This window comes from Mastomys coucha, unplaced genomic scaffold (genome assembly GCF_008632895.1).
Source record: "Mastomys coucha isolate ucsf_1 unplaced genomic scaffold, UCSF_Mcou_1 pScaffold17, whole genome shotgun sequence".
NCBI lineage: Eukaryota > Metazoa > Chordata > Mammalia > Rodentia > Muridae > Mastomys > Mastomys coucha.
In genome coordinates, this window is record NW_022196899.1 from 23300841 (window position 1) to 23311144 (window position 10304).

General features: G+C 44.8%; 2 protein-coding genes and 1 non-coding gene across 9 annotated transcripts in view; 1 reads left to right on the forward strand and 2 right to left on the reverse strand.

The window, feature by feature from the left end:
- Mynn (myoneurin) overlaps window positions 1–3704 on the reverse strand; it is a 15769-nt gene extending 12065 nt beyond the window's left edge. Inside the window, exons 1-2 of one of the 7 annotated variants that reach the window (XM_031376525.1) lie at window positions 3041–3704; window positions 1966–2260 (exon numbers count right to left, since the gene is read on the reverse strand). In XM_031376525.1, coding sequence (XP_031232385.1) covers window positions 1966–2231 — 266 coding nt within the window. In that variant the 5' untranslated portion in view covers window positions 2232–2260; window positions 3041–3704. Of the gene's footprint in view, window positions 1–1965; window positions 2261–2632; window positions 3018–3040 lie in introns of those variants that run through there. The other 6 variants (XM_031376522.1, XM_031376527.1, XM_031376529.1 and 3 more) reach the window with 6 other exon arrangements.
- A 733-nt stretch (window positions 3705–4437) lies between these two features.
- Trnav-aac lies at window positions 4438–4510 on the reverse strand. Its single transcript has one exon. It is a non-coding gene; the product is annotated as a tRNA-Val (tRNA).
- A 1358-nt stretch (window positions 4511–5868) lies between these two features.
- Actrt3 (actin related protein T3) lies at window positions 5869–7966 on the forward strand. Its single transcript, XM_031376258.1, has 2 exons — window positions 5869–6154; window positions 7002–7966. The coding sequence occupies exons 1-2, from the start codon at window positions 5955–5957 to the stop codon at window positions 7915–7917; spliced, it is 1116 nt and encodes a 371-aa protein (XP_031232118.1). The 5' UTR covers window positions 5869–5954; the 3' UTR covers window positions 7918–7966.
- Window positions 7967–10304: the final 2338 nt, after the last annotated feature.

The window sequence follows — 10304 nt, forward strand, 5'->3', positions numbered from 1 at the left end:
AAAAAAAAAACAAAAAACATAAAAATTAAAAACTCTCCCAAAATCCACTGATCTGCACATACTATTAAATGCTCTACATTCTTCAATCCAACAAGTCATTAAATTCATCAATTATTTACCAAATTTTAATTATTGTGGAAGATTAACTTATCGCTGCTCATTATCCCAAAAAACCAATTCTAAAACATGAATAGTTCCTTTTCAGAAAAAAAAAAGAGGTGTTTTGATTCTACCATGTATAAGAAGTATATTTCCATAATAAGCTGCAAGCTACAAGGAAAGAATCTTAATTGTGTACAGGCATCCATCTGTAGAGAGTCTGGAAAAGGATGTGTATGAAAAGTATTAATAGTCCTAATTAGTAGGTGGCAAAATTTCACGGGTGTTTTTCCCTTCCAAGTTCCTGTAAGAAATGCAGAACTAAAAAGGGCAGAGAATAAAGAAGATAAAATAAACAAGTGTTTGTTGCACAGTGGGGGCTTCAAGTTTTCACTCAATCTTTACAATGCCACCAACATAGTTACTACTATCTCACTTTTATGAGGAGGTTAAGGCTCAGATAGGCCTTATTAATGGAGACATATGATCAGCCACTCAGAAAGATACAATGCCGATGTCCATTTTTTTTTCTTTCAGTAAGTCTGGTTGGCCTATAACTCAGAGATGCACCTGCCTCTGCATCCCAAGTTCTGGGTTAAAGGCATGCCCCACCACGACTGGCCTATAAGTCTGTTCTACCAGCCAATACTCTATTTGTGTTCATGCTTCTATTAGAAATGAAGGAAAGAAGGTAAGCATAATTTGCCCAGGTTCTTTCTGCTTTTGCCCTTTCTAACTTTTCTCCTACAACCAGGAATGCATTACTATTGGTCTAATTTTTATAGAAAGGGAACAATATATCTATATTATAAGGCTTTGAAGAACCTACTTACTATTAAAGGGGCAGCAAAAGGCATCTTCTGACATCTTATGTGTGTGTCCCATGCACATGTGCACAGATGTGTGTGTATTTGTGTATGGTAGCTACAGACAATTGTGCATGTCTTCCTCTGTTGCTCTTCAGACCTTATTATATGAGACAGGATCTCTCAGTGAGCTTGAAGCCCACAGATCCTGCTAAGCTGGCTGGCTGGCTAGCTGGCTAGCAGGCTAACGAGCTCCAAGGATCTCTCAGTGAGCTCCAAGGAACCACCTGTATCCACCGTGGCAGCACTGGTATTACAAAAATGCCTTTCTATGGTGGCTGAGGACCCGAAATCATCCTTGCACGGCAGGCACTTCACCAATGAACCTCTGGAGCCCAGCAGTTAAGAGCCTTAAGGGAAGCACAGTAATGCCTCTGGCTTGACTTATTGTTACTTGTATTTATTGTTACTTTCCAGAGCCACAATCAGAAAGTCCTGCACACTGCCATTTAAATGTGAGTAATAGAAGGCACTAGGCCATGAGGCCAGAGGTGGCTCTTTGAACAACTCTATTCCCACTACCCTAGAAGAAGCAAGGGACAGCAGATACTGTGTGAGAGAAAGCCTCAGGGACACAAAGACCAAAGGAAAATCCACTTACAATTCAGGATTTGCAAAACTGAAACAGAGCCTTTGTGTGTGTGTATAAGTCTGTGAGACGGAATTCTTGACTTTAATGTGTTTTGTTTGTTTGTTTGGTTGGCTGGTTGGGTTTTTGGTTTTTTTTTTTTTTTTGAGACAGGGTTTCTCTGTTGCCCAGGCTAGCCTTGAATTTACAAATGATCTGCCTGCCTCTGCCTCCCATCACACAGCTTTAATGTGTTTTTTGTGCTTACCAAACATCTTTTCATCCTCAACAGAGTGTGTGTGTGTGTGTGTGTGTGTGTGTGTGTGTGTCAACACTGAGAATGAGCATGGAGAGCAAATGGGAAAAATATGAATCTACTTTAGCTCTAAAGGCTGACTAGATTTTATAACTGAATAAAAACATGTACTTTACCTGTCAAGATTTAAAGTTCCTGTATATATAAACTCCAACAGTTTCTGAAATCCGTCAGCCTTCACCTGACTCTGATCAAGAAAAACATTGTTCTCAGAAGTGCTTCTGTAGATCGCGCCAAAATACTCACTAAAGGAGGCAAGCACATTCCTATGCGCCTTAAACTGGAATTCTCCAATCACTATGGTACAGTCACAAAGAAATCCCGCTTCCCGTTGCTTATTCAGTCTCTCTAAAAGGTGCTCACAGTGGTGTGAATACTGCATTTTGATAGCAGAATGGGGTTTCACTCGATCTAAAAGACAAAAAGAAACGGTGAATTGATAACCATAGGCTTTCATCAAACATTCACCCATGCAGAGGTAAGGGAGTGTGGCGATGGGACAAAAGACTAAACGCAAGAACAACACAGCTCTTACTTTGCCTCCAACCCCCAAAAGCCTCATCGAACACTCGTGATTACCTTTTCTTTTGTTTTACTGCATTAGAACACTAATGCAATAAATGGCAGTGAGCAAAACCTATGTCACAGAGTTGTAAAGAGGACCATAAAAAAAATCCTCAGCTTTTAGAGTTGACCCCTCAAACTTTCAAGCTCCAACAGGCATCTTTACCCTGAAGGTGCTTAAACAAATTAAGAAAGGACTCCTTGAAACAGAATACGAACACGATACGAGTTGTTTTCATTGCTCTCTGATCAGAGAAACGTGTAGGCAAAGATGGTGAGGTTCCAAGCGCAAGTGCAAGGGGGCGGGAACGCCCCGACCAGACGTGTCACAGGTTCCATCACTCTCCGGAGGAGGACACACCCCTTGCCTGCTCGCTGCAAGCCCGGCAGCGGTGGAGGGTGACAGTCCCAGCCAGTCTTCCCCGGCCTCTGCTGCCTTGCCCTCCCAGCTCGCACTCCCGCGAGTTCCCACGGCACGGGCCGTGACTACAGCTACCGCGGAGGCTGCCTCTCTCAAGACATCCTCCTTCGCCCCGAATCCCGCTCGATCTCCGAGGCGCCAGGCCACATAAGACCCCGGGATCTCAGAACGCAGGGACGACAGGCCAAAGGGAGGGCGGCACTCACCCGTAGCCGCCCAAGGGAAACAGTTTCTTCACTCTCTCACCGCCATCTTGGGAGGACGTCACCGCGACGCTCCGCCTCTCCCTTCCTCCTTCGCGGTTGCGTCACGTCCGGATGTGTGGTCCAATGGGAACACCGGCGATAGGACTCTAGATGTCCACCGGGGCCGGCGAGCTGACTCTCAGAGCCCTAAGTTCCAGGCATCCCCAGGTCTCCGGATCACACCTCAGTGCTCACTCACATCCTGTGCCAGCTGCTCACCTTGTCAGCCCGCAGCTGTCGGTCCAGATTCTGGACGGAGACCAGGCTTGAGTGCACAGCCGGCCTCTCCCGGAACCGCGTTGCGCGCTGCATACTGGGAGTTGTAGTTCTTTTCATCGCCTGTCATCCTGTCTTCATTAGCGCCCCTCCAGTGGAGATGATTGCGTTGTGCACCCTGGTTCTTGACCGTGGCGGGTGGGAGGGATATGCTTAAGTCGAGACCAATCACTCCTTCTTCTTTTGCATATCCGAAAGCTCTTGGGACCCCCAGAGTTCTGTTTGAACCGGCTCACCAAAGCTCATCTTCCAGAATGCCCTTACCTGGTCACAGAGGTTGAGATGCTCGAAAGCAAAGCAAAGCAGCAGGGCACACTGGGCATGCGCAACGTGGGAGGAAGGTGGGCTTTCTACCGGAAAAGGTTTTCCTGCGTTTGAACCAGAATAATTTTAGCACAATTATTTACCTCGAAATCAGAGTTAGTGCAGTAAAGGGAGAGGAGCAAAGTTATTGCTGCACTACGAAAGTGCCAAAAAGTTTTGATGTGTTCTTCTCTAGAACCTGCGGACGTCATAAATCTTAAAAAGCACAACTGAAACGTTTGTTGTTATAAGTTATGTTTCTGGTCTTTAAGGAATTTACCTTTGACTTTATTTAAAAGACAGTCTCGAAAACTCTGAGAGTTTTTTCATACCGGAATCTTTTTTCTTATATCTCTGTGAAGAATTTGTGAATAAAACCACAGTCGTGTTTATAAGAAAAATGGTGAGGCTACTTTTTTATATGTCTGAGTATAATTTTCTTTTTAATTTCACCTTTTTGTCAAACTCTTTCGATAATGTGTTAATTAGAAGATTTTTAGTGAACTTGACATATAAATTAAAAATAAAATTTATCGTGGCATGGAAGGGAAAATGGAATCTTGAGGGGGGAAAATTGAATACAGAAATGCTTCAGAGGCTAGAGCTAGGGAGACTGCAAGGTAAGCCTTCTAGAATTAGTAGCTCCCAATCCTCATTAACCCTTTTCGTTGCTGTTCTCGCCTGAGTTAGGTCCTTTCTTTAAAGTGAAGAAATTCTTACCCAACTCCAGCTGGTGAAATCCCCTCTTAGGATCTGAGATCCTTTTTTCAAAGAAAAGATGTTTCCGCCCGGTTTCGAACCGGGGACCTTTCGCGTGTTAGGCGAACGTGATAACCACTACACTACGGAAACTTGGCTGTAGCAGTGGTTGAAATGGATCTCCTTATGTGATGTTTCCATACATGCTTCACAAATGCTTTAAGATTTTTGGATTTTTCAATGAGAGAGAAAAAAATTGAACAAAACACAGTTAACTGAAGTGCTGAAACTATTTCAAAAGTTTGTACTTGTCTGCAATCTCTTCCTTCCCTTTCTTTTTCTTTTTCTTTTTTTCTTTTTTCTTTTTCTTTTTCTTGTTTTGTAAAGCCCGGCAAGTACACCACTAGAGACCAGCCAGGCACACTCCTCAGTTCCTGGCTGAGTTTCATTTTTTTCTCAGTTCGGGCAGGTTATGCTTTCCTCCCGCCGGGGAAGCAGCGGCGCGCTGTAGCCCAGAGCCTGTGAAAAGGAGCCGAACCGTCTGCTTCAGCGGGTTTGGGTGGAAGGACGTGTAAATTACCTTTTTCCCTATCCTGCTTCGAAATACCTACCAAAGTTTCTATTTGTGTATTGTTTTAAAGCCCCTAAAGGATGCGCGAAATCAGACACCAAGACGCTCGTTTTTGGCCGCTCAGTGTACATTTTTTTTTTCTGAACTGAACTTCACAATGATCTAAGACATTCTTAGATATTCTTACCAAGTGGCAAACATGTTCTTATTCCTAAAATATCAATCCCAGGAAATGAAAATTAGCTTCGGAGGACCTAGAGATATAATCCAGAAAATTAAGAAAAAGATGAAATAAGTGGGGAAATAAGCAAGAGAAAGAGAGAGAGAGAGGGAGGGAGGGAAGGAGGGAGAGAGGAAAATAAGGGAAAGAGAATGGAGAAAGGAAAAGGAGGGAGGAGGGGAGTCGAGCATCCCGGAGCTCAGAGCCTGAAGAGGGGAATTCTGCTGAGTTCGAGGCCAGCTTGTGCTAAAATACGGACCATCACCTTACAAAACCCAAAAGGTTTTGCCTTTTTGTGTACATTTTTAGAAACTACAGGAAAGATGTAACATTTACTTTACTATACAGAACATAAAATCGTTTCACACCCCAGCACTCCCTGAAGTTGATCCTTACAGAAGCCAGGCAGACCCTTCCTGTAGCAATATTCCCAGGCCCGTCCCGGTTAAGGGTTTTCCTCCCCCGCCGGCCCTGGAACACTTCTATTAACCAGAGTTCAAGGCCTTGAGAGAATCTTTTTTTTTTTTTTTTTTTAATAGCTTTTCAGAGTGTTTGAGAAAGGTTCTTGTAAATTGTTAGATTTCTATGTTCTGCAAGGGTAGCCGGGTTTTCTGGTATTAGTGCTGAGAGTTTCCAGGAGCAGCGATGACGCGCTCAACCCACGGAGAGCTGTCGCAGGAGGCACCTCCTGTCAGGCGGACCAGCAGATGGCGGGGGTCCTCTGTGACGCGACATTACAGGCACCTGTCCCCTCACTGCCCGGGAGGAGCGGCCCGGAGGCGCGCAGATGCAGCAGCACCGGCGGCATGAGCAGCTACCAGCCACCAGTGGTGATCGACAACGGCTCGGAAATGATCAAGGCGGGCCTGGCTGGGACCCGGGAGCCCCAGTTCGTCTACCCGAATATTCTGGGGCGGACCAAGGGCCACAGCCCTGCGGTGGACAGCAAGCAGGAGCTGTTTGTGGGTGATCAAGCGCAGGAGCGCAGGAGCTTCCTGTCCATCAGGTATCTCGGGATGCAGCAGTCTGGGTCTGTGAGGAAGTGGGCGGAGAGCCCAGAGCTAAAGCCACCCTGAAAGGAGCAGGATAGGAACACCAAGGCCTCAGCCAGCCACTCCTTACAAAAAACTTCTGTTCTCTGTACACAAATAGATTCAAGCAGACAGTGGCCATTAGTGCTAGATGTGCCTGCGTAAGCATGTGACTTAACGTATGACTTTTGTCATGCGGTGTAGTCTCTTGAACTATTTACAATTATAGCAGAATGTGGGAAGTTTACAACTGTTTTCAGTCACATTCTCCAAGGAGGAGAAAAATGGCCAAGCATAGTGACTGCAGAGAAAAGTAGCTGTGCTGTTTACTGGAGGTAACCTTGTCACTGACAGAAAACAATAAGTACTCCCTTTAGATGAAAAGGAGCAGAAAGGGTAAGTGTTTACAGCTTTTGTCTAGGAATTGTAGCCTGCACCTTTAACGGGCAAAGGCAAGAGAGTCTGTGAGTTCCAGGCCAGCTTGATTTGCATACTGAGTTTGTCTGTCTGTCTACATGCCAGACTATTTATTTGATACAGGGTTTCTCTATGTAGCCCTGGCTATCCTGGAACTCATTCTGTTGACCAAACTGGCCTGAAATTCAGAGATCTGCCTGTCTCTGCCTCCTGAGTGCTGGAGGCAAGTGTCATGGGTTCTAAGCTAGCCAGGACAACATAGTGAGACTCTGTCTCAAAACATGAACTATCAAACAACAACAATAATAATAGTAAATAATAATAATTTTAAGCCAAATCTAAAACCCACCATTAGCAACAACCATAAAAGCACAAGACTTATATATTTTATTGTTCTCCCTCCAGCTATCCAGTGGAACGTGGTCTCATTTCCTCCTGGGGGGACATGGAGATCATGTGGAAGCATATCTATGACTATAACCTGAACCTGAATGCCAGCGATGGCCCGGTCTTGGTTACAGAACCTGCGCTGAACCCATTGGCAGACCGACAGCACATGTCCGAAGTGTTTTTTGAAAATCTGGGAGTCCCTGCCTTCTATATGTCTGTCCAGGCTGTGTTGGCTCTCTTTGCTGCTGGCTTTACTACTGGCCTGGTGCTGAACTCAGGTGCCGGGATTACTCAGTGTGTGCCCATCTTTGAGGGTTACTGCCTATCTCATGGTGTAAAACAGCTAAATGTGGCAGGATTTGACCTCAGCAGCTACCTCATGATGTTGTTGAAGGATGATGGTATCATGCTGCTTAGAACTGGGGACAGGAAGATTGTTGCAGACATTAAGGAGAATGCTTGTTATGTGGCAATGAACTATGAAGAGGAAATGACCAAGGATTCTAACCTAGGTAAAATGTACACCCTACCAGATGGGAAGACTGTCAAACTCCATAAGCAGATATTCCGTTGCCCAGAGGCCCTCTTCTCTCCATATCTTGTGAATGTTGATGCTCCAGGCATCGACAAGATGTGCTTCAGCAGCATTATGAAATGTGATGCAGATCTCAGGAACTCCTTCTTCTCTAATATCATCCTTTCCGGAGGATCGACGTCTTTTCCTGGCTTAGATAAGCGACTCATTAAGGATGTGGCAAAGATAGCACCTGCCAATACCGCCGTGCAGGTTGTAGCTCCCCCGGAAAGGAAAATGTCAGTGTGGATGGGGGGGTCTATTCTTGCTTCCTTGTCTGCCTTCCAAGACATGTGGATCACGGCTGCAGAATTTGAAGAAGTTGGACCCAACATTATACACCAGAGATGCTTTTGAAATGCAGACAGAATGATGAGTAAAGATGCTTTGAGTATACATAACAAAACACTTTGGGTATTCTTAGTTGGGAAAGATGAAAAGCATTTCTGTTATTGGGATGGCCACTTTCTTTTAAAAATGTTTTTGGTAGTTCTGGGAATTGAACCTAGAGTCTCAGGAATGCTAAGTGCTCTACCAGTGAACTATATTTCCAGCTGTCTTTTTTTTACTTTGTACTTTGAGATATTTTGAGATAGGATCCCCTGCTAAATTGCCTAGGCTAGACTTGAGAACTTGTAAACCTTGTGCTTCAGTCTGCCAGGTAGCTGGAATTACAAGCTTGCAACTTTGGTCCTGGCTTTCTTGGATTCTTAGAACAGGGCAGAAAACGATGTAATAATAACAGTGAGTGCTGTAGGAGATGAGCCACAGCTCAGAAACCGCTGAAATAGTCCCTCTGTCAGGCAATGGTTTTTATTGTGAATGAGGTAGGGAAAAGAATCCAGAGGCATCTGGAAGAATCCAAAGCAGAGAGAGAAGTAGACCAGGCATAGGTGGGGCAGTCTGCAAGACAGAGTGTGAAAGAGCAGGGGGTAGGCAACCTGGACAGATGGCTATCTGTGGTACCTAATAACATATGCTGGCCTCCGGGATCACTCAGTAGCTGTGGCTCCTCACAGTTCTTCTCACTCTGCCCTCTACCCTAAACTTCTCCAGTCATGGCCTTCCCTTCCCCTAGCTTCATTCCTATATGACCCTGCAATTTCATCTATGTGCCCTCTTGGGCTTCCACTCTTTACCCTGTCACACTTGCTTCTCTCTCCCCCTCTTCCCCCTTTGCTCTCCTCTCATCCATCCTCTCCTGGCCCAGTCACTCTGGCCATGTTCAGCTCATACTCTCTCTTCCTGCTCTGGACGTTTTCCAGATGCCTCTCTTCCTTGTATCTACAATAAAAACCTCTCCTTCAACCCCACATAGGAGCAGTCAACAACAAGTAGGACTAGTAGCTGAGGGGAGCAACTCCTGGGGACAGAAAACCCATTTCCCAAGTTCCCGAAGAATGCCAGCTGTTATCCAATGACCGGAAGTCTTTTTACAATCCAACTTGAGCTCATTTCTAGACAGAGACTTCCTGAGCTCTAGCAAGTATTAATTGTCCAAATAATAACTCAGATGCTTTTATGGGAAACAGCATTCCTGACTTTTCCCTTGGAAAGAGAGCAATGGACAGTGCCCCATTTATTTGTTTTTGACAGACTATCTTGGTACGGGTGTCCTTGCTGGACTAAACCCTGTAGCCCAAGCTGCTCTTGAACTTGTAGTAACTTTTCTCTTCCTCCACCTCCTGAGTGTTGATGTCAAGGTATTCTTAGCTTGAAACATTGTGTCAAATGAGTAAGCTCTAAGGTTGTTGCAGTTTAAGGAAGAAGGTTGCCTTAGGAAGGAATGAGTCCATGCAGGAGGACCGCAGGTATTCTGACAGCATGGGATTGAGCTAGACTTGGTGAGTGAACTAAGTATGGTTCTTAGAATGGAGTGGATTGAGGGGTGTGACCCGGAAGGTGAATTAAGGCAAGGAACTGACAGTACTCGTACAGAAAACTCACCAAACCACTGAGACACAACTAATGGCCAATTGAAAGCTGTTTTTTTTTGTTGTTGTTGTTGTTGTTGCTTGTTTTTTGTTTTTTTTTCCGGACGGCCGGAATAAAGTCTTTATTCCAGATGACTACACTCAGGTATTCAGTCCCTAAGTGTAGCATGGAGTGCCCAGAGCATGAGGTTTTTGAAAGCAAAAAACATGTCCTGACATATCCCTCAGAAGCTGCAGGGGAGTGTTTTGGGTAAGCAAACAATTTATCAGAAGCTAAGTTAAGCAGTTAGCTGGAGGGAGAGGTTTGCATAAGTGGGCAGTTTAATAGAAGCTAAGGTAAGGTAGCTGAGGAATCTTGACTTTGGGTTCCTAGATTAGAGTTGGGTAATTCAATGGGATCTCCATCTAGAAGATGAGATTCTAGTTAAATGTGAAATGGCCTCAGCAAGAACACAAGATGGAGGAACCTCTGCACTGTCTTGTCCTATCATGGTCTTTCAAGTTAAATGCCCTCGTGGCAGAGGAGAGCAACAAAGATTTAACCCCAGAAGACTAGGAATTTTATTAAGACAACCGAAGTGTTAATTTGGAGAATAAAATTGGACTGGGAAGATTATAGAGCTTCAGTGATCTGTTAGAAAGTTGTTGATACAGATATAAAGTAGCCATATTCTTGGACTCAAGACTATAAACACGTGGCATTACAGAGAAATTACAAAGACTGACAAGACTTGGCACCTAATTAAGTAGATGTGAAGCATTGGAAATTGGGGTCTTGCCACGGACCGGGATTTCTCGCGGGGGGGGGGG

Bases quoted from the DNA above. Each gene is read 5' to 3' on its own strand.
- Actrt3 (XM_031376258.1), top strand. From the start codon at position 5,955: ATGAGCAGCTACCAGCCACCAGTGGTGATCGACAACGGCTCGGAAATG. The intron at 6,155-7,001 runs GTATCTCGGGAT...TTCTCCCTCCAG, and splicing joins AGGAGCTTCCTGTCCATCAG to CTATCCAGTGGAACGTGGTC.